Genomic DNA, 23,776 nt, shown 5'->3' on the forward strand with positions numbered 1-23,776 from the left:
GTCACAGTCCCACCAAGTCGACACTCCTGTGATATTTCGTTTTTAGAGACGGTAAAACCGTGAACATTTTTTTGCATTTTAACACTGAACACGAGAAGACTGTCTAAACATTTCAAAATAGCAAAGATAGTGGAAAACAGGACATTATTAAACAGGAGCCTTGTGTACATGAAATAACAACCCTATAGTCACGTTTACACTCCAATGACCCAATATAGTAGAGGAGAGAATATGAGGCATATACCGAACATGAAAACACAGTCTATACACTGTTTATACAATTGAAAGTAGCAAAAACAGTGGAAAATAGGACATTATTAGAGCCCTCTGGACATGAACTAACACCCCTATAGTGACATTTACACTCCAAATACCCAATATAATAGACAAAAGAAGAGAATATGAGACATATTAGGTATTAAACATGTTTTTATCACCTTGTAAATACATTTTTGATCATTATTAGAGCCCTCTGGACATGAAATAGCACCCCTATAGTCACCTTTGCAATTAGTCACAATTAGCAAGTAGTCACGATGCAATTAGAGGTCGGGTATTGAATTTAATTAGGTTAGTGTTGTGTACCCTTAAAAATGTTCAATTTCCGGTATGCCGCCCATAAAATTATGTTGTGAAATATAGTTTATTACATTGTGTGTGGGTGTCTGTGATTGGTTGGTTTTGTCTTTGTTTAAGGCGTCCTACATACTAACAACTTTTGGTCACAAAAAATGTCAGCGTACAATGTATTTGTAATATCAAAGGAATAAACTATGCAAATAAACAGAACGGTCAATGACGGTTGGATAATTGTAGTAATAATTGGTTTTAGAACGGTACAAAAAAAACCCGGAAGACTTCCTGTTTTAGATTTCCCGCTCTGTTGTGACGTCACCACAGTCAGCTGACCCATTAGATTTCCCCGCCCTATTGTGACGCCATGACAGTCAGCTGACCCACCTTCGGACCGGCGGGACGCCATAAAAGATGTGTGTACACTGTACGCTTCCCCTGTGGCTGTGTCACACTCTAAAGCAGCTTATCGACAAGGCAGCTCTTGACATGGCTCTTCCCGCTCCCCACTGTCACGACCTCGTTTATATTATCCATAAATGCTATCATGACACCGACTCAAGTGAGCTTGCTAGCCAGTAGCCTAACTTTAGCATCCATGCTAGGTGGCTAATGAGCAGTTAGCTGCTCCGTGGTGGTTTAGTAGACCAGCCTGAATGTCTGAACCCTGAGGGCTTCGTCTAACAGATGGAAGGCAGCGATGAGGAGGACTCGCCGGAATCACCGCAGCTACCCCTGGAGGTGAGTCAGCATTAAAAGAGATGCTAGTAGCCATGCTAGCTTTGACAAAGCTAGCATGGACGGCTTGTATACAAAATGTATTATTGACAGCTGGTGGGTGCTAGCGGATCGATGCTAGCGTTATGACATCGATATTCTTCTGTATTATTATGTTTACATTGTTGATATTGCTTAAAAATGGTAATTTACTGGAAAAAAGGCCAAAATATGTAAATTTCTCCGTGGGAAACAGAAGAATTTGACAAGTCTGCTTCTCGGACACTATAGGTGAAAGATTAATCGAAATATTTATTCAATATATTTTTCTGTTTAATATACTTCAATTCAGGTGGATAGAAATACATCACATGTTGTATTACACGTTCATTCTTGTAAAATTATGACTCTTTCTGGTAATATAATGACTTTATTATATCCTGTCCCATTCATGCGTTCTTCCCAGATCCTGGTGTACTTGCTGGGCTTTCTCCCGACTTCAGACCGAAAGGAAGCCTCCCTGGTCTGCCGGAGCTGGTACCTAGCCAGCCAGGACTGGAGTTTTCAGGTCATTTTTGCCGCATGCATTTCACAAATGCGCCATGTCGTTATTGATTTTGTAGTATGAAGGGAAAAACTCTTGTGTGTTTCTTTCTGTGTGTAGAAAAATGTCACCTTTTCCTTTCCGGCTTCGGCCTCATCCCTGGAGGTGGTCAGGGGCCTGGGGCGAAGGTCTCACTGCAGCCTGGTCATCAGCCAGCTGGATGGATTCGGCTTGTCTAGATCTCTGCTGATGGAGGTCAGTATTTGGTGCATCAGCTCACAAAATAAAATCATAAAAATCATATTTGGAGCAGCTCGAATCCCAGGCGACCTTATTGGTTATCGTACAGGTCCAAGTGTCATGTCTCATGTCATGTCTCTATAACAACGTCGTTGAGATTTTGAGTTTCCCTTGACTCTATGGCTACCAAAGATGTATTTATTTTTGCATTTAAAAAGAGCGCTATGCAGCGAGGGAGTAAAAAAAAATAGTTATTTTCATGTTAAAAAAAACATTTTAGGGGGTTGTTTATGTTGTGGAATCGTTGTTTAGACATTTTTGCTCAATTTGTGTCAAACTGAAATGTACCAATGTTCTACTCTTGATTACAAAAGGACAGAAGAACGTCAAAACTACTTTTTTTCTGATCTTTCTTTCGGTATATGCCATGTATATATATATCCCAGGAACACAATATTATATATGCATTGAAAAAATTTGTCAAAATCCTTAAAAAAAATGCTGTTTATTATTATTAATAAATATGTACGTTCAAGGATATAAAACCTTAAAAGAAAGTCAGACTCTGTGTGAAAGCTATATTACATTCGCCACCACACAAAGTCCCACTGTATTGGCTAATACGTGTGTAAAGATGATTATAGGGGTGTTATTTCATGCCTTGAGGGCTCTAATACTATTAAAAACCGTTGTAAATAGGTTTTCTGAAAGTATTCTATTTATTAAGAATCCTACACTGTGGAAATTCGGTTATTACGGTCGAGGGGTTCTGCAAAGTAGGATTATTTATTAATTAATGGAGTATTTCCATAGTTGGAGTATAGACATATTTTTTACAAATCTTGTAAATACAGTATTACATTATTAGAGTCATGTAGACATGAAATAACAACCCTATAGTCATATTACCAATATATCAGACATAATAAGAGGGAGCAAAGTGGGGGGGGGCGACAGGAAGAGGCTTATATTTAAGTAATTATAGGGCGTATTCAACCACAAAAGGTTTATTATGAATATATTTAGGAAAAAAACCTGTATGACATCTTCTGGGTGTCAATAAATCCTACAAAGATCTTGAATCTCGAGTCTTCCTAGGAGAGTTCAAGTCCAACCTCGCATGTCACGTGCCTGTTTCTGTCTGGTTCCCTTCAGGTGGGTTTATGTCTGGGCCCCAAGTTGGACAGCTTGGCCCTGCCTGGCAGCAGCGTGTCTGAAGGCTCCCTGCTGGCCCTCCTCCCTCGCCTCACCTCCCTCCGCAGGCTCGACCTCACAGGGCTGGACAGCCTCTTCATGTCGGGAGCGTTCCTCTCCAGAGAGGAGCACAGACGGCAGGTAAAATATCACATTAAGTTTGGTTCTTGAAGGTGTCATACTCAGATGGTCCACTAGATGGTGCTGTTTAGTCTCTTACTGTGGAACCTGATGACTTTATGTCATCTTTGTCATGTTCCGTTGTGGTCTAGGTCAGGTCTGCCCTGTCCGGGCTCGAGGAACTTGACCTTTCCGACCTGCGCTACCTCTCTGACCTCACCTTCAACCGACTCACCGGCTGCACGCCACGCCTCCGCCGCCTCTCGTTGGCCGGCTGTCACATCGCTTTTGAGTTCGACCCCTACCGAGGATGCCCGGTGGGAACCGAGGAGGTTTCCTCAGCGCTGCTCTCACTGAGGAATGTGCGGAAGTTGCTCACGGAGCAGACCGCCACACTTGCCGCTCTGGATCTCAGCAGAACCTCCATCACCCCTGAGTCGCTTCGCACTATTGCCCAGGTCAGGAAACCTCATCTTGTAGACCCTCCAGTCAAATTTGAGCTGAATTGTGAGAAACCCCCCAAGGCGTGGACATAATCCTCTCCTTTTTTATGGTCAACAAGGACTCTAATTAGACTGCATGTGTTCCAGGTGGAAGGTCTGGCCTTGGAGGAGCTGTGTCTGCACAGCTGTAAGGAGCTGACGGACTATTCCGTGGAGGTTCTGGTCAAGCACCAGCCCCGCCTCCGGAGACTGGACCTCAGCGGCTGCACCGAGCTGACCAGCAGGGCCGTGGTTGCCGTCGCACGAGGCCTCGGCTCGCTGACACACCTTTCTCTGTCACGTGACTGGAGGATCACTGAGACTGGTGCGTCTTTAGTCCATGGTTCACACTCTCAGTTTTATTATTATTATTAGTAGTAGTAGTATTACTATTATTATTTTTATTATTATTATTATTATTATTAGTAATAGTAGTATTACTATTATTATTTTTTTATTATTATTATTATTAGTAGTAGTAGTATTACTATTATTATTTTTATTATTATTATTATTATTATTAGTAATAGTAGTATTACTATTATTATTTTTTTATTATTATTATTATTAGTAGTAGTAGTATTACTATTATTATTTTTATTATTATTATTATTAGTAGTAGTATTACTATTATTATTTTATTATTATTATTATTATTATTATTAGTAGTAGTAGTATTAGTAGTAGTATTACTATTATTATTACTATGATTATTATTAGTACTATTACTATTATTAGTAGTATTACTATTATTAGTAGTATTTTTATTATTACTATGATTATTATTATTAGTAGTATTAGTATTATTATTATTACTATTATCATTAGTAGTAGTATTATTAGTATTAGTATTACTATTACTATTATTAGTATTATTACTATTATTAATACTATTACTATTATTAGTAGTATTACTGTTATTAGTAATATTACTATTATTACTATGATTATTATTATTATTAGTAGTATTAGTATTACTATTATTATTACTATATTATCATTAGTAGTAGTATTATTAGTATTACTATTGGTATTATTATTAGTAGTATTAGTATTATTACTATTATATTACTATTATTATTAGTATTACTATTATTATTTGTAGTAGTAGTAGTATTACTAGTAGTATTACTATTACTATTATTATTATTAGTAGTAGTATTAGTATCACTATTATTACTATTATCATTAGTAGTAGTATTATTAGTAGTAGTATTACTATACTATTATTAGTATTATTACTATTATATTACTTAGTAGTATTACTATTATTACTATTACTATTATTAGTAGTATCACTATTATTACTATGATTATTATTATTAGTAGTAGTATTAGTATTACTATTATTATTACTATATTATCATTAGTAGTAGTATTATTAGTATTAGTATTACTATTGCTATTATTATTAGTAGTATTAGTATTATTACTATTATTATTAGTATTACTATTATTATTATTATTATTTGTAGTAGTAGTAGTATTACTATTAGTAGTAGTAGTATTATTATTACTATTATTAGTAGTAGTATTATTACTATTATTATTATGATGATGATGATGATTATTATTATTATTTGCAGTACAGTGCATTTTTCTAAACCGGTTTACACTTTTGTCCTCCAGTGGTATGCAGTAGTAGCAAAGACGTATCTTTTCCACAGTGAAGCCATGAAAATGTCCTTGGTTCATGGTGTTGGTCATGTGGTCTACAGGCCTCGCCGACCTGGTGTCGCTCTCATCGCTAAAGAGTCTGGATCTATCAGAGTGTCTCCACGTGGGCGGCGCAGAGATGGTGAAAGGTTTGTCTCGTTGTAGTGCCGAGCGAGCACAGCTGGAGAAGCTCCACCTCAGGAGCTGCACGTACATCCAGGTCGGTCTCCCATCTCCTGTGTCAGGTTTGAGTTTAAAAAAAAAACAAGTAACAATGTCCATCTTGTCTTCTCAGGACGAGGCTGTTTTGTGCCTCACGCAGCTTCTGGGGAACACGTTACGTCACCTGGACCTGACCTCCTGCGTCAACGTGACCGATGTGTCGGTGCGCGCCATCGCCTCCTATCTCCACGGCTTGGTGGTGCTGAGACTGTGTGGCTGCAAGGAGGTGACGGACTGGGGTCTGCTAGGCATGGAGACCAGCGCTTGTGAGCTGGATGAAGAAAAGGTGAAAAGCACCCACAGGGGGCGCTATTCTTTTTAAAATTCTCACATTAGCATTTTTGCTATCGTGGTGACCTTTCTTAATCCTCCCTTGACAGGAGGACCAAGGCCCCCGGTTCACGCGCACCTTTGGGAACATGGGCTTCTTCAAGCCCCCTCGCTTGCCCTTTGAGGAGCGGCCCAAGCTGGTGACGCGGGACCACCTGGAGCGGTTCAAACAGCAAGCGGGGGCGTCACTTTTAGCTCTCGGGAGGCTGCGGGAGCTCAACTTGTCCGCTTGCTGCAAGCTAACCGACAGCAGCACGACGCAGGTCATCAGAAATAGGCGGCGCCGTCAAGTCGAGTCAAATTAAAAAAAAAACTCCTGACTTGTTTTCGAATGCAGGTCCTGCGACACCCAGACCTCCAGCATCTGTCTCTGTCCATGCTGCCTGAAATCACAGACGCCACTTTGTCCGCCGTCGCCCGCCACTGCCGCAGCCTCACCAGCCTGGACCTCAGCCACTGCGCACACATCAGCGACCACGGCGTGGCGCAGGCCGCCCCGCACCTCCACAGACTGCAGCATCTCTACCTCTCCGCTTGCAGTAACATCACTGACCGGTAAGTCGGTACTTTTTTTCCCCCCGAGTCCCAAACGTAGTAACCGATGCTTACATATGCAGAACTCTGTTCCTGCTGGCTCGGCACTGCAAGCGACTCAAAACCCTGGACGTGTCCAAGTGCAACAATGTCTCAGGAACCACCGTGGACCTCCTTCAGTCACAGCTGCCCTTTTTGGAGAACGTCCATCACAAGCTGCACGGCGGGACTGACTTCGCTCTCTGACCGGATGTTCCTCCACGAATACGCAAGGTAATCTACCACTCGTGAGGGCTAGTCTGTCCGGGTGCGTGACAGGCCGCACCCCCAAAATATATGGCCAATGGGTGAATACAATATGAAAGAGTAATAAATAACATTATATATAACATTACACTCCCCTATAAGCTGCACAACTAATAATAATGAAAAAGGTGTTTTATACTGGTATACATTAGAAATGTATAGTATGTATGTTGATGCTCATTAAGTTGTATTTAGCACATTGCTACATTTCATGGTGCTACCCATATATATATATATATATAGCATATAAATCAGGAGTATGTGGTATTTTGAATGAATAACCACCTATAAACATCTATTAATATAAATAAAGACAAATGCACGGTAAAGCATCCAAAGTGTGCAAATTTAATCACGTTCTCATCACACAGAACGACTGTAGTGAAGTCTGCAACATTTCATTCCCGTTTAAAATACATGACATCATACCAGGTACTGCAGTACCTGCAGTATGTTCTGTACTTTAATATGTACCATAGGTCTTAATAGGGCCAATTTAACATCCATGTTGTTAACACTCAATTACACGCAGGAATAGTTCCTAAATCAAACATATTATTATTATTATTGGTAAAATGTAGTATAATTGGTATAAAAAATTCAAGTAGTTTTTTTTGTGGGGCTTCTGCACCGTATAAGATCATGGGCTCTACTTCCTTTACACAAAAACTTGATGGTTTTGTCTGGAGATTACTTGAAACAATTCAGTCACGCTATTTGGGACGAGCGCAGCAGCAGCGCAATCCGTGTTCTTGTGGTCGTTAAGTAAAAAAAAATATGAATGCATCGAACAAAAACACACACATGATATATTTCCACACAGACACTCTACTGCTCCGTCTGGCTGAAGTCGTAGCAGAAATTGTAGTTGCTGGGCGGTTTGGGAACGACGGGCGCCGTGTCGGGAATGGGCACGTTCTCTAAATCCAGGAGGCGGAGCTTAATCTCCATAGAGAGGAGGATGTCCAGCTCGCTGCGCATGGATTGGCTGCTCATCTCCCGGCCCAGGAGGACGTTGAGTCCGTCGGTCCACAGGCAGAACTGCCGACACAAAAGAAACCGACGCTAAACTCGTGTCCGCTTTTGATGACACGAGGCGGACTCACGTCAGTTCTGGACGGGGCGATGAAGTTCAGGCTGTACTCCACGTCGTAGGTGATGCTGAAGGCCAGGTCCAGCACCTCCTGGAGGGAAACGCGCGGTGGACGGTGAGGCTCTCGGCATCTCTTCTTCAACGTGATACGGAAATGCAGAGATGCTCACCTTGTTCTGTTTGCCTTTGTTCTCCTTCATGTGGGGACAGTCTTTGCCCGTCAGCACGGCTTTAATGTCCGCCACTGGAACTGCTCAGGATCAATACATTATTTACTGTACTTTGGGGGTGGGGGGGTCCAAAGTGTCATAGCTATTTTTTATTGGCCCTCGTCAATATGGGACTATATGTGTTTTCATTTATCCTAAACTAACTCGATACCAAAGATGCATTCATGTTTTTAAGACGTTTTAAAAAGAGACGATGACTCACTTGCACGCTAATTGGTGTCACTTTTAGAGCGGTTTTAAGCCATAAAAACGGCCACAAGGAGTTTAAATGGGGGGGGGGAAGCCCATACATGACGGCAAAAAGGAAGTGGAGAAGGTAGACATTTGAACACATGCAACATGTACACACGGTTCGATTCCAAACGGGACGATTGTAAATAAACGCTTATTTTGGTGTAACCAAGCCTATTTTGTGTGTTCTTGTTTAAATATGAGCTGTTTTTTTTTGTCTTTTGAAAAATGGCTGCATTGAACGAGTTAAGCATTGTTGAAAATTCGGTGTAGGGGGCATTCTGGTGCCCCCCCCGTGGAGCATAATCTGAACGTCAAATGAAACTCCATCTTTCTGCCCAGTAACACGAAGCTGAGAGGCATGCTGATTTTCTGGAGCTAATATTTAAGTATTCCGTGTATCTACGCATCGTTTAGTTGTGAAAACAGTTTGGACCCCCCCCCCCCTGTCCAACAATGACGACACTTACTCTTTTCCTGAAGGGTCTCAATAGGGGGGTTTTCCGCGTCCTCCTCCACGTCGCCGTAATGCAGCATTTTGTGATTGGGTGACAAACGACAGTACCACAGTTTGTCTGGGGTGGGCGATGATGATGATGATGATGATGATGATGATGTAAAAAAATGAAGTAAAACAATGACAAGAAGAAATCAGGCTCACCCTGTCTGCGTCGGCTGCTGATCTTTCTGAACATGGTTCCTTGGCAAAGCCTGTTGAGTCTTTGCTGACGGATCAGGTCAAGCAGCTCAGGTTTCAGACGCTCTTTGAGTTCACTGGCACACAGATACGGCAGCGTTACACGAGTTACGTTACCGTGGTTACGCTCACCACTTCATGGAGCTAAAGATGTGGCAGCTATACAGGACCTTTCATCATTTATGTGAGAATTATTGTTTGAAAATATTCTTAACGACTCACCCACTAAAGTGATTCAGGTGTTTGAGTCACTTGTCACAAAGGGCATGAACAGAAGCTCTAAATCAAAACATGAAACACGAGTCGTCTTTGAGTACCCGTGAGTCAGTCTAACGGTACTCTTCTTGGAGCACCCGTGAGTCAGTCTAACGGTACTCTTCTTCGAGCACCCATGAGTCAGTCTAACGGTACTCTTCTTCGAGCACCCGTGAGTCAGTCTAACGGTACTATTCTTTGAGCACCCGTGAGTCGGTCTAAGGGTACTCTTCTTCGAGCACCCGTGAGTCAGTCTAATGCGAGTCTTCTTCGAGCATCCGTGAGTCAGTCTAACGGTACTCTTGTTCGAGCACCCGTGAGTCAGTCTAACGGTACTCTTGTTCGAGCACCTGTGAGTCAGTCTAACGGTACTCTTGTTCGAGCACCCGTGAGTCAGTCTAACGCGAGTCTTCTTTGAGCACCCGTGAGTCATTCTAACGGTACTATTCTTCAAGCACCCGTGAGTCAGTCTAACGGTACTCTTCTTCGAGCACCCGTGAGTCAGTCTAACACAAGTCTTCTTCGAGCACCCGTGAGTCAGTCTAACGGTACTCTTCTTCAAGCACCCGTGAGTCAGTCTAACAGTACTCTTCTTCAAACACCCGTGAGTCAGTGTAACGGTACTCTTCTTTGAGCACCCGTGAATCAGTCTAACGGTACTATTCATTGAGCACCCGTGAGTCGGTCTAAGGGTACTCTTCTTCGAGCACCTGTGAGTCAGTCTAATGCGACTCTTCTTCGAGCATCCGTGAGTCAGTCTAACGGTACTCTTGTTCGAGCACCCGTGAGTCAGTCTAACGGTACTCTTGTTCGAGCACCTGTGAGTCAGTCTAACGGTACGCTTGTTCGAGCACCCGTGAGTCAGTCTAACGCGAGTCTTCTTTGAGCACCCGTGAGTCATTCTAACGGTACTATTCTTCAAGCACCCGTGAGTCAGTCTAACGGTACTCTTCTTCGAGCACCCGTGAGTCAGTCTAACACAAGTCTTCTTCGAGCACCCGTGAGTCAGTCTAACGGTACTCTTCTTCGAGCACCCGTGAGTCAGTCTAACGGTACTCTTCTTCAAGCACCCGTGAGTCAGTCTAACAGTACTCTTCTTCAAACACCCGTGAGTCAGTGTAACGGTACTCTTCTTTGAGCACCCGTGAATCAGTCTAACGGTACTATTCATTGAGCACCCGTGAGTCGGTCTAAGGGTACTCTTCTTTGAGCACCCGTGAGTCAGTCTAATGCGAGTCTTCTTCGAGCACCCGTGAGTCAGTCTAACGGTACTCTTGTTCGAGCACCTGTGAGTCAGTCTAACGGTACTCTTGTTCGAGCACCCGTGAGTCAGTCTAACACGAGTCTTCTTTGAGCACCTGTGAGTCAGTCTAACGGTACTATTCTTCAAGCACCCGTGAGTCATTCTAACGGTACTATTCTTCAAGCACCCGTGAGTCAGTCTAACGGTACTCTTCTTCAAGCACCCGTGAGTCAGTCTAACGGTACTCTTCTTCAAGCACCCGTGAGTCAGTCTAACGGTACTCTTCTTCGAGCACCCGTGAGTCAGTCTAACGGTACTCTTCTTCGAGCACCCGTGAGTCAGTCTAACGGTACATAAAGCTCTTGAGCCCTGGACTTGGTACCTGGGTTCCTTTTTTAAAATGTAGCTATAGCATTAGCAGGTGTGAGTCAGTGTTCCAGTCAACGATGAGTCGGAGTCGTTCATGACTCGCACACGCAACTCACAGTACGGGCGGGGCAAGCGTCTCTTCCTGGTGCAGTCGTTCCGTCTGCCTGAGTTTGAGGATCTCGCTGTAGTTCAGGGCGTTGACTTTGATCTTGAAGAGCTCCAGCGAGGTGGGCTTGGTGGACAACGTGCGTGTGATCTGCTCCCGGACCACCTGCATGACCTGCACGAGACCGAGAAACCTCAGTTTTCACCTTCGTTTTTCCCGGTTTATTGTACAATATGGTGCAGAACAAACGAGTCAGTTTGGTACCGAAACGTGTTGGTGACTGCTAAATAACACGCCATGGGGCCGAGTGGAGGTTTAGAGTTGCAGCAGTTTGATAAGGAAGGTGACTTTGGGCTCCACCCCCCTCGCCTTCCTCATTGACAAAGTCCTCAACGCTAAATCCTCCACATGGTAACCCTCCCCCCTTCTAAGCCACGCCCCTCCATGCTCATCCATCCATTCATTCTTCTTCCCGCCTACTTCTTTCATCTGTGTCAACTCGGCCCCGCCCACAGCAGCAAACAATCAATGTTGCGTGGCGTCTTTTATTAACCTACTTCACAGCGTCAGTCATTGATCACAGAGAATTGGATTAACATGAGTCCAATGAAATCTGCCTAGCAACAACTTCAAAGTTCGAGTAAAATTGAGTTAAACAAATACATCAAGAGTTGTTGCAACCATTTAATTGTCCACAAAAACCCAAAAGTACCCCCCACAAATACCCTCATAACAACCACTTCCTGTTAAACTGTCACCTTTGAAGGCTTTCATGAAGCGTATCTACACGGAGCGTCCGCATGGCGTCAATTTACCGCAACACGTAAATCCACCTTACCTCCATTTTCAGAAAATAGTTCAATCCCCGGCGTGAGGCGGGTAGGCGAGGCGGCGATCGCCTACAAACGTGACAGCAGCAGAGGTGGCTGGCTGTTTTGTAAACACACACGCCCCGACACCGTCACCCCCCCCCCCCCCCCCCCCCCCATTCCTCCCTCACCCTCAGCCCAGCTGTCAGCCAATAGGAGCCATGACTGGCAGCTGTCCCTTAACCCAACAGTGTGTGACTTTATTACCGATCTCTGAACACGTTTCCCGTCGGTCGGCGCGTTAGCGTGAGCAAATCAAGTGCGCCTTTTTTCCCTCCGTGTGACGTGCTGTAGTAGCAAAGTTGCATCCTTTTATTTTTCACTAGAAAACAATTGGACACCCGTGGATTAAGGGGAGGGGCTTGGCTTGTGACTTGCACTTCTCTACCAAACCGCTAGGGGGCGGTGTTTTCCTGTAAGTTGACTAGCTATTTAGCTTCCTGTGTAGTACTGATATTTCACTGTTGATAACTGCAATGGTAATTAAATGATTTATTGTAATTAATTAATTACCAGCTGTAACAATTTTTTTTAATTTATTAATTAATTTTTAATTAATAAATAATTTAGTCCATCTCTTGCCTGCAGTTCAATTCCCTGATGTTGTGTTTGCAGAGGATTGACATTCCCACTTTTGTTGTGTCATTACTGCTGATGCTCCGAACGCTTTGTTTTCCTAATTTCCTTCTGTGTCTGCCGCCCTCCACGCTTTGTCCCTTTTGTCCACCTAATTCCCCTTTGTCCTAGCCCCAAAGCGCCCCGGGTTGGTCGTTGTGTGCAAAAACAAAAGGCCGGCGCTCGGGCCTTGTGCTCAGGACTTTGGCCCGCTCCTAAAAAGGTCAAGAGGTGGCCGGATTTTTATAGCTGTCGAAAGGAGCGCTTGGTGGGAAAGGACGGCTGTGGGTGATGTGGGCATGCAGAGGAGAACAAAAGCGCGGCCGCTTTGAGGATGATGTGAACGGACTGATGATCAATATCGCTTGTCGACGAGCCCCCCCCCCACTGCTCCACGCTTTGCCCCCCCGACTTGCACCTTTTGTGCAAGCATGACAATGTGCTTTGCCCTGCACCAAGGTTACTATTAACTCCTTGTAGATGTAGTAATACGTGTTTTCTTATGAAATATGAGAGTCAAATCTTTCTTTCCGTATATATATCACAATAGTCTGTGTGCCTTGAAAAATCAGTCAAAATCATCCAAAATGATCCGGTACCCAGTGGGTTTTTTTGAAAAATGACTGGGATTGAATGAGTTAAAATAAAATGATGCTTCACGTATTTATTAAGCTAAACGCCGCTTGCAAAAAAGCTCGACATACCGTACTGCGATATGTTAGTTACCAGAGTTAACTCAAGTCAAGTCGAGTCCTAAACTTGAAACATAGAACAATGTAACGCTGTATTAAATTTGACAGATAAAATGAATGCATTTGAATATAATATAAAATAAATAAGACTAGTGTGATAAGACTTAGTCGTTGACGGAGCATTCATTCACAAGATGTAATCCACACCCTTGTTGGTTCTTAATCCTGATGGTTTAACGTTAACGGATGCGTTCAAGGAGCAAGATTCTGTGGGAAATTTCTTGCCGGAAATGACAAGTCATCAGACTAAAGTCCGAGTCAAGTCTCATTGATGCCAAAAAGTCCAAATAGAGTTGCAAGTCTTTGATGACCTTGTCAAGTCTAAGTCCACAGTCACCAAAAATAGTGACTAAGTCCACGCTTCTGTTTGTTATGGTATTCAGCTTTCAGTGAGTTAGCCTAGCGCACCTTGTCAAAGTCCTCCTGAGTGGCTCTCATCTCCTTCCAAGTCTTATTGAGCAGCTGGATGCACACGCAGAAGAGCTCCTCCAGGAGACGGTCCTGACTGAAGAAGATGGGGTGGTAGTCGGATCCAGTCTCGCAGGCTGCGGGAACCAAACAAAAAGGCGGACACTCTGTTATCGGGGTGATTTTTTTCTGAGTGGAACCGACAAGCGACTCACGGGGTTCCCCGATGCGAAGGATTTCACACAAGATGAGCGTGAGCTGGATGCTACTCCGGGCGAACGGACACTCGTGTTTGTCCTCCCTGCTGCTGTTCTCCAACACAAACTGACAAGAACGTAGACGCTAAATGTCAGGAACTTTGGGGAACTCAAACATAAAAATCCATGTGATCACGCTCACCCTGCTGTACGCGTCAGGGTTCCGAGTAGCAAAATAAAACATGGTGTCCAAAGCCAAAAGACCAGGAGGCGTTCGCACCAGATCCTGACCGGGGTTGCTATTGTTCTGGAAGAAAAACCACTAAGTCCAAACCCCAGCAGATAAAAAAACATGTCCGTATACTCCAGACGGTCTCTTACGGAGAAGCCCAACTTCTTGAACTCTTTGGCGCAGAGGGAACGTCTTCTCTCGTGGCTCAGACTGTTTTCACTCTCCGTCTCAAAAGCCGCCTGCCGTAGACCGTGAAGGATATCCCGCTGCTCCTGCGTGAACACGCAACACGCGTTGCGCTCTACAGGTGTACTGGCCCCGCCTCCACCCAGCCAGCCGTTCATGCCGTAGAGAAAACACATCCAACGTGGTCTAAGTTTAGCTTACCTGGCTATAACAGTCCAGCGGCGTCCTCATTCGCGGCTCCAGGTGATTCAAGGTCACCGACTGGAGGACGTACAGGTAGTGGGCCATCTCGTTCTGGACCGAGACCGAACTGTGGATGATGTTCTGTAACGAGTCGTTTCAGTCATTAGCTTCCTTCGTCGTGTAGCAACGTAAGATCATCGCTTACCTTGTAGATGTACTGGCGGAGATTCTTCTTATTGATGTATGCAAACATTTCCTGCAGGGGAAGGGGGAGAAAACACAAGTGTCGTAGTTGTAATGACAGGTTTGTACCACCGGGTGGCGACAGGGAGACGGTGACCATCAAGAGGGCTGCACAGGATTGAACTTTGAACTCTGTGATGAAATCATGAGTCAGGATGTGTGAGGAAGTGTGCTGCTGTAGCGGGATGAGGGGGAATAGGAGACGGCCGCTTGAATGAGGAAACTGTTCCCGTACAATGAGAGCTAGGCCCAGTCGGAGCACAGGCACAGAAAGACTGGTCTGTCTCCAACGGGGCTGTCCAAAGTCCACTTGGAACAGGCTTAGAGAAATGTCACAGTGCTGTTTCTTATGTATGTAAGAAATGTCACAGTGCTGTTTCTTATGTATGTAAGAAATGTTACAGTGCTGTTTCTTATGTAAGAAATGTCATAGTGCTGTTTCTTATGTATGTAAGAAATGTTATAGTGCTGTTTCTTATGTATGTACTAAGAAATGTTACAGTGCTGTTTCTTATGTAAGAAATGTCATAGTGCTGTTTCTTATGTATGTAAGAAATGTTATAGTGCTGTTTCTTATGTATGTACTAAGAAATGTTACAGTGCTGTTTCTTATGTATGTAAGAAATGTTATAGTGCTGTTTCTTATGTATGTACTAAGAAATGTTACAGTGCTGTTTCTTATGTATGTACTAAGAAATGTTACAGTGCTGTTTCTTATGTAAGAAATGTCATAGTGCTGTTTCTTATATATGTAAGAAATGTTGCAGTGCTGTTTCTTATGTAAGAAATGTCATAGTGCTGTTTCTTATGTATGTAAGAAATGTTACAGTGCTGTTTCTTATGTAAGAAATGTTACAGTGCTGTTTCTTATGTATGTATGTAAGAAATGTTAGTGGTGTTTCTTATGTATGTAAGAAATGTTACAGTGCTGTTTCTTATGTATGTATGCAAGAAATGTTACAGTGCTGTTTCTTATGTATGTATGCAAGAAATGTTACAGTGCTGTTTCTTATGTATGTATGCAAGAAATGTTACAGTGCTGTTTCTTATGTATGTATGTAAGAAATGTTACAGTGCTGTTTCTTATGTATGTATGTAAGAAATGTTACAGTGCTGTTTCTTATGTATGTATGTAAGAAATGTCACAGTGCTGTTTCTTATGTATGTATGTAAGAAATGTCACAGTGCTGTTTCTTATGTATGTAAGAAATGTCACAGTGCTGTTTCTTATGTATGTCAGAAATGTCACAGGGCTGTTTCTTATGTAAGAAATGTCGCAGCGCTGTTTCTTATGTATGTAAGAAATTTTACAGTGCTGTTTCTTATGTATGTAAGAAATGTTACAGTGCTGTTTCTTATGTATGTAAGAAATGTCGCAGTGCTGTTTCTTACATACGTAAGAAATGTCGCAGTGTTGTTTCTTACATACGTAAGAAATGTCGCAGTGTTGTTTCTTACATACGTAAGAAATGTCGCAGTGTTGTTTCTTACATACGTAAGAAATGTCGCAGTGTTGTTTCTTACATACGTAAGAAATGTCGCAGTGTTGTTTCTTACATACGTAAGAAATGTCGCAGTGTTGTTTCTTACATACGTAAGAAATGTCGCAGTGTTGTTTCTTACATATGTAAGAAATGTCGCAGTGTTGTTTCTTACATATGTAAGAAATGTCGCAGTGCTGTTTCTTATATATGGCATGTTAAGTTGTACATTCTAGAGTGCATCACGTTCAACCTACCTGTCTGTCGGCATCCCCCGCTGTTTGCAGCAGAGCCATGAGCAGAGCCATTGCTTTGGTCTGGATCTGCTGATTGGTCCTTGAAGACAGACGGATAAAGGTGGTAATGACTGAATGATTGAATGGGAGTGACAAGCACGTAAGGGTTCCTCACGTCTGGAGGTGCGAGATGAGCCTCTCCATGGTGACCACTTGTTTGACCTGCAGGAAGAGGCTGTAGCTGCTCTGGACCATGCTCTCCAGGATGGCCAGGCACACCTGCTGGATTGACGCATCCGCCACCTTGGTGTTGACAAAACTAGCGATCTGGGTGGAGACAGCGGGGCCGAGAACTGACAAAGTTAGCACACAAATAGCGGACAGCGGAAATGGGTCGACCGCCGCACCTTCTCGATGAAGATTGATGAGAGGTTTTCCCAAGACACGATGCCGTGATCCATCAGCTCCATGAAGCCTGTTAGCGTGTGGGTCATGATCAGAGCACCCCTGAAAAACACATCCAAAGGAAAGCATACAGTAAACCATGGGAGCCACATCTTGGACAACCCCTGACCTGCTATGACAGATCATCAATCATCCAATTTAATTCATCCATTATACTCCAAAGCGACTTATATATGTTGATGACACAGACGGCACTAACTCGTTAGAATCCTCCACTATCTTGACCAATAAGATGTGTCCGTCTCGGCTGATGAACTCCTGAGCGAAGGTCACGTCGGTGGCGACGCTCGCCAGTTGCTTCAGCGAATCGCATCGCACGCCCAAATCCGAGCTCTGGATGCCCTTGAACAAGTCCTCGGCACAGCGCCCCTGCGTTAAAACAGAATTACGGTCACGGCGAAACGTTTTGAGGATGAAAAACGTATGTAAAAACAGAAGCGGTAAACTTAGTGGAAAGCGATACTTCATTCTCAAAACTCAGCAGTTTTCGCCTTTTGTAGCGGAAATGATGATGTAAGCAATGGAGAGGCCGCAAGATGGCCACCAAAGGAATGTTGGGAGGTGGGAGGTTGGAGGGCGGATGCATGTAGACTCACCGGGGCCTTGGTCAGACGTAGAATGCAACCGTTCTTAATGTCCAGGCGATTCTAAAAAGCACAAACAAACACATTTTTGTGACACCACAAGCGACTGGCCCAAGGGCTTCAAAATAAAAGCCCCCGCACAGTTCACCCCGACCTTTATGGATGTAATATAACAACCACTCACCGATTCCGTGATGTATGTCTGCACTCCGTCGGCATACTGCAGGGCGTAGTTCTCATGACCTGGGAGATTCCAGCTGCACTTTCAAAACACACACACACATGTGATATTATCCGTAAATATGAATCAGAATAATGGCAAAAATACTAACGTGGACTTACCCATCACAGACCTCCTTTATGACAGCCGACAGGGGCTTTTTCTGCACAAGAAAACACATTATAGTAATAATAACACACTGCAATGGCAACATTAGAACAAGTGGTTATTTATGACAACATAATATAAGGAAAAAATTATTATTTATTAATAAATAAATAATATCAATTATTAATTATTTTAGTATCAAAAGTAGCAATATTTGAAAAATTTGGTTGTGGAAAACGTTTGAATGTTACAAATATCAAATCAAAATATTGTATGAATAAAGTCATAAATGATTACATGGGGGAAATTTACAGGAAGTGTCTTCAAACTATTAGAAAATATAAAAAAAAAACAGTGAAGGGGGCAGTTGGCTCTAATTTTACATGAATAAAGTCAAATTATTAAGAGAAAAATAGTCCTATTCTAACTAGAAAAAAGTTGCAATTTTACAAGAATAAATTTGTAATATTGTAAAGAAAAAGTCGTTTTATTTTTTTATAATTTTTTAAACATATTTATAAGAAACAAACAACACAAAGTTGTAATTTTTGGGAAATGAGGTTGGGCAAAAATTTAAAATATCACGAGACGAAAAGTTACAAAATTGTTTAGGAAGAAAGTTAAAATATTTGGAAAATTGGGTTTTGGAAAACGTTTGAATGTTACAAATATCAAATCAAAATATTGTAGGAATAAAGTTATAAATTATTACATGGGAGAAATTTACAGGAAGTGTCTTCAAACTATTAGAAAATTTAAAAAAACAGTGAAGGGGCAGTTGGCTCTAATTTTACATGAATAAAGTCAAATTATTAAGAGAAAAATAGTCCTATTCTAACTAGAAAAAAGTAGCAATTTTACAAGAATAAATTTGTAATATTGTAAAGAAAGTCATTTTATTTTTTATAATTTTTTTTATAATATATATATATATAGTATAATTTTTTTTAAATAATTTTTTAAACATATAAGAAACAACACAAAGTTGTAATTTTTGGGAAATGAGGTTGGGCAAAAAGTTAAAATATCACGAGACGAAAAGTTACAAAATTGTTTAGGAAGAAAGTTAAAATATTTGGAAAATAAAATCCAAAACAAGTAATAAAAAAACAAAAAATTTTGAACTATATTATAATATTAAAATATATATATATATATATAACGTTTTAGTAATGCATCCTTTCATTTGACACTATGTGGCCCTTGCTTGGACATTTATGAAGCTACTATTGCAATGACAACAAGCACCATGTTGTTACTGTACGATGCGTATCTTACAATAACGACATGTCGCTAGTTGATGGAGTCGAACCATCGCTATGCCTTAGTGACCCGCTCCCGGCGAGCATGTAAATACGAGTGGGACTTCTCCCAAGTCTGACACTCCGCTATCCTGCTATTAGTGGTCAGCCCAGCGGTCAAGCAGTCAAAACGCTGTCAGAGTGTGCGGTCCGCCCCGTGGCTGCTGTGTTATTAGTGGGAGCAATGTGCGTCCGCTAGTCACATAGGCAAGGAACGGGACAGCTATAGTACTACTATAGTACATATTATAAATATATAAAATATAATATTGTTTATATTACAGTGTGTATTACCTGATCCAGTCGTATGAGCTGGGGGTAGGCCCCCGGCATCTGGATGGCTATCTTCACTATGTCTTTCTGCTGCGGCATTTTGGCACCCGTGGACTCCACTACGCTGGCTGTGGCAGGAATTGGGTAAAGAAAACACACAAAGCGCACTTAGATTCACAATGTAATATCGTCTCAATTCACAAACTCCAATGAACAAAGCATTATTAGAGCCCTGTAGACGTGACAAAACACGACTATAGTTACATTTATACTTTTTTTATTTACGACATATTGCGCAACATATTGTCTTGAGACACATGCTAACTCGCAAACTGGAGAGCTAGCGACCTAAATGGTAGCCTTCAAGTTATTTCCTTTCAACTTAAATAGCCAAAAACTTACCACTTCCACACGGATAGGGAGGATAACTATTAACAGTTATTTAACCTTTAACATGAACATTAATCAAACGTAATCATTTTTTCTGGGTACATGATACCATACAGCATCCATATCAAACATTAAACTTTCATATCAAGGCGGGGGGGCCTCAAAGTAGTGTCCTGCGGGCCACATTTGGCCCGCGGGCCGCGTGTTTGAGACCCCTGGTTTAGGCACTTTTTTTTTCTACTGACGACAATGCGATCAGACTTACTTATGTGACTTTACTTATTACTTAGGGTGCGTGGAATAACATGAAATAACACCATAGGGGTGTTATTTCATGTCTAGAGGGCTCTAATGATGTTATAAACGAGCCACATTTGGCCCGCGGGCCGCGTGTTTGAGACCCCTGATCTACAATTTGGATTCACCGATGCTTCCAAAATTTGTAGGACCGCTTACGGGGAAGTAAGCAAAGTCACTTGGAATAGACCCGCGACAGCAGTGGTTATCAAGCGGTGGCTGCGGGGCCCGCAGTCGCACCTCACTGACAAATCGGTGGCTCCAAGTGTGGGATTTTTCCAGTTTCCAGTTCTTATCTGGTATTTTAAGGGACTGGTTTTAACTCTCGTTACTGTCTTCTCCAGCAGATATCTGCAGCTGTGTGTTTTTCTAGCTTTCTTACTTTTGGCTGTACTGTACTGCAATACTGTCAGCAATAATACAGTACCCATTTAGGTACTAGGTCAGTCGCTTGTAAAAGTAGCAACATAGCTACATACAAATGCTAGCATGTTCCTCTTTTATGGTACCGTAAATTGTGTTTGTACATGATGTATAACTGTGTGGACTTAGTCACACCCCAATCATACACACTTCCTCCTTAACCTTCAGACCGCACTCCCCGAGGGGACAGAAGAAGCTCTTGTTCCCTCCAACCCCCCCCAATCCTTCTCTCTCGGCACATGCAAAGGCCGTTCCAAATTCTTCTACGTGTTGATGAGGTCAGGACGGCGAAGAGGAGCTGGAACTTGTGCCAGCTTGCGTTTAGAGCAATGAATGGACCCCGCCCTGCACGCCATCTCCGGGATAGTTCACATACCGTGACTCTCTCTCTCTCTCGCTCTCTCGCTCGCTCGCTCTCCCAGCTTATTGCTATCCTGTCAAAACAAACCACACGTCTTTACCGTGTTCACTTCTCTCGCCCTGAGGCTTCATATTAACCCGCTTAAAGACGAGCCTTGAGAACGTCAGGTCTGCTCTGATTTCTATCAAAAAAATCACAAGTGCAACACGTTTTTTTTTTTGCATGGCGAGAAAAGTCTCGTGTTCGGTTCCAACAGAAGGTCAACTCGCAGCAATTTACGACTCCCGCTTTATGGGAATGCTAGATTGTTCTGAATCAGCTCAGTTCAAGGAGACATAAATAAATGCATACATGCAAAATAATACTAGCATTTAGGGCATACAGTATTTTTGGGATGTATCATAATATAGTCTTGTATAAAAATCTCCAAACTATAACCCATATCATGAAATACACGGTTCCTGTATCAGTAGAATTAATTTTTCTTCTTAATCAAAGTGATTATTACCGAATGTTCCTGCATCAGAACAAAAGCGGTAGCGTGAATGTTCTTGCAGCAGAGCTGAATAAATGTTATTGTCATTTTCCCAGCTGGGGGAGTATTCTTTCCTGCGCCAAAATACTCATTCGTGCAGTGCTTTGTCATTCATACAGTTATAAGAATAATAATATAATATAATAAATGTTCCTACAAAGTATAAGAACCTACATTCTGTGAATGTGATGAATGTTAGTGCAGCAAATTAATTGTTCCGCAGCGGAACAAATGTTCCTTCATAAGAACGAGTGTTTGCTCTTGCGGCAGTAGAATAGAACCAAAAACGCTGCCTGTCCATACACGCGCATGCAAGCCGTGGTTAGGAGAACATCCAGATGACAACAAGCTTAGTAAAGCGGTGTTTAACCATTGATGGAGATTATTTCATTCCATTACGGCAACAGATTAACTCAAGGTGCAACAATTAATCCATGGTTAATCAATATCATTTTTGCTACTAACTATACGGCATGTTTGCTTCATATTCATTTGGTCTATGGACTAACTGATTAACTGATTAATGCATTCATTGAAACAGCAAGCGAGTATGATTGTATTTTTGTGTACATTTATTATTTTCCTGAATATATTTGACTAACATTACGAATTGTTTTATGGTTTTATTATTTTAAAAGGCAAATAACGCTGAGTGGCAGCCCTAGTTTTGACATAAACAACATTTATTCCATAGATTTGTGGACCTCCATGATGGATGGGATGCTCCATTGTGATTTTTTTTGGAGGGGGGGACTCTCAGCTGCGCTAAGTTTTTAATGTGACAGGCTAACACACTTTTTTTTAATTTAAAACGTGACAATGTGGAGTACAGCTCCACTAATTAACATACCGTGGTATTTTTTAATAGCTAAATCGTTTTATTTGTTATATATTTCAGTATAATATTGCGGTTCTACGTCTCCAAAAGAAGCCTAACTTGGTTTAGTGCAGCAAAAAGGCTTTTTTTGTGGTTTGCCATGAACTTTACAGACAGGAAACGAAAAAGAAAGCTCAGTTATAAGACGGAGACTGAGATAAAAAATGAAAGTAGAACAAACTAGTGAAAAAAAGAGGATAGAATGCGTCCTACCTGATTAGAAAAGACAAGTCGAAGCTTTCCCCCCCGTAGGAACCGTTGCCCTCGCCGCGACGAACATTTGCAGTCACTCGGAAGGAGCAAAGTCAGCTTTAAAAAAGTCAACAATTCCTAGATAAGTGTGTGTGCTGGCTATAAAACAGTTACTCTACCGGGTTCTACGTTTTATGGACTATATTAAAGTTCCGGGTTAGTTAAGTAGCTTGGGTTAAGATTTTCTTTTCGCAAAGCTAGCTAGGATGTTTAGACATTTCATGTCCGCTTCGGACATTTCAAAATAAAGTTATGAACCACGCCGTTACATGTAGTACACTACTTAATTATTAAAACCACCTGGTTCAGCAGTGTCATTTGAGAAATTGTATATATTTAGACTCATCTTTACGACTTTAATTATATTTAAAGTTAATATAACACATGGCTACAAATGAAACTGGGATTTATTTGGAAAAGACAACAGGAAATCATATGGAAATGCAATTTCTGTTTTGAGTTTTTTCCTCGATAGAAAGATGCAGTAAATACAAGAACTGGGAAGAGTAATTTACTTACATTTCACGGTGAAAAAAACCTTAAATTTCACTACATGTATCTAAAATGTGTGATAGTACCTTTGGTTGTGTTTACGTTACGAAAGGATGAAATCTATGAGCGGTCATGAATGAACAAGCTGCCCCCACGAGGCGTTTCTAGTAAAATGTGAAACTAATTAGAATCTAATAATCATTCTACTTACTATTCTCTTATATTACTATTCTCACATATGACAACCCCAAACAATGGTGTCTTTTTGTAAGCTGATTTTTACATCATTCCTTATTTAAGACATGCTAACATTGCAATAGAGAAATAGCTTTACTTGCTGCATTGTCACATTTTATATAAACAAGTCACACAAATAGGACACAATTTAAAAAGATACCAGTGTTAATCTTTATTTCATCCGATGCAAATACACATTGATTGTTAAAAAACAGCCATGGGGACCAGTCATTTCATTGTGCCAAAGTACGCCTGATCCGTTGACGGATGGCTGGTGATGACGGACTATGTAAGCTGTGTTGACTGTGATGATGTAAGGGACATCCAGACAAGATGCGTTCATGATTTGGGAAAAAAAAAATCCATAGACGGTATCGCCTCAAATGAAAGGCCACAGTCCTTTTAAAATATCTAACT

General features: G+C 41.9%; 2 protein-coding genes across 3 annotated transcripts; one reads left to right on the forward strand and one right to left on the reverse strand.

The window, feature by feature from the left end:
• The first annotated feature begins 955 nt into the window (after positions 1-955).
• On the forward strand, positions 956-8,400 carry fbxl9 (F-box and leucine rich repeat protein). The gene is made up of 11 exons (XM_058087852.2): positions 956-1,314; positions 1,757-1,858; positions 1,955-2,089; positions 3,230-3,409; positions 3,541-3,846; positions 3,979-4,195; positions 5,589-5,746; positions 5,822-6,034; positions 6,129-6,341; positions 6,416-6,633; positions 6,696-8,400. Exons 1-11 carry the CDS (start codon positions 1,261-1,263, stop codon positions 6,856-6,858), a joined length of 1,959 nt encoding a protein of 652 aa, XP_057943835.2. The 5' UTR covers positions 956-1,260; the 3' UTR covers positions 6,859-8,400.
• elmo3 (engulfment and cell motility 3) lies at positions 7,554-22,835 on the reverse strand. Of its 2 annotated transcripts, XM_078791137.1 has the most exons (21): positions 22,592-22,835; positions 19,517-19,623; positions 17,936-17,976; positions 17,778-17,850; positions 17,606-17,656; positions 17,209-17,378; positions 16,952-17,051; positions 16,720-16,871; positions 16,566-16,644; positions 14,790-14,840; positions 14,603-14,725; positions 14,365-14,487; positions 14,186-14,290; positions 14,002-14,110; positions 13,787-13,923; positions 11,153-11,316; positions 9,134-9,246; positions 8,943-9,047; positions 8,182-8,261; positions 8,025-8,102; positions 7,554-7,959 (listed from the first exon to the last, which is right to left on the reverse strand). In XM_078791137.1, exons 2-21 carry the CDS (start codon positions 19,592-19,594, stop codon positions 7,747-7,749), a joined length of 2,145 nt encoding a protein of 714 aa, XP_078647263.1. In that variant the 5' UTR covers positions 19,595-19,623; positions 22,592-22,835; the 3' UTR covers positions 7,554-7,746. The 2 variants fall into 2 exon arrangements, with proteins under 2 accessions (XP_078647263.1, XP_078647264.1); XM_078791138.1 differs by lacking the exons at positions 13,787-13,923; positions 14,002-14,110; positions 14,186-14,290; ... (10 more) ...; positions 19,517-19,623; positions 22,592-22,835 and adding an exon at positions 11,981-12,064.
• Positions 22,836-23,776: the final 941 nt, after the last annotated feature.

The sequence above is a fragment of the Doryrhamphus excisus genome, linkage group LG6, assembly GCF_037039965.1.
Source record: "Doryrhamphus excisus strain RoL-2023G ecotype Guam linkage group LG6, RoL_Dexc_Guam_v1.1, whole genome shotgun sequence".
NCBI lineage: Eukaryota > Metazoa > Chordata > Actinopteri > Syngnathiformes > Syngnathidae > Doryrhamphus > Doryrhamphus excisus.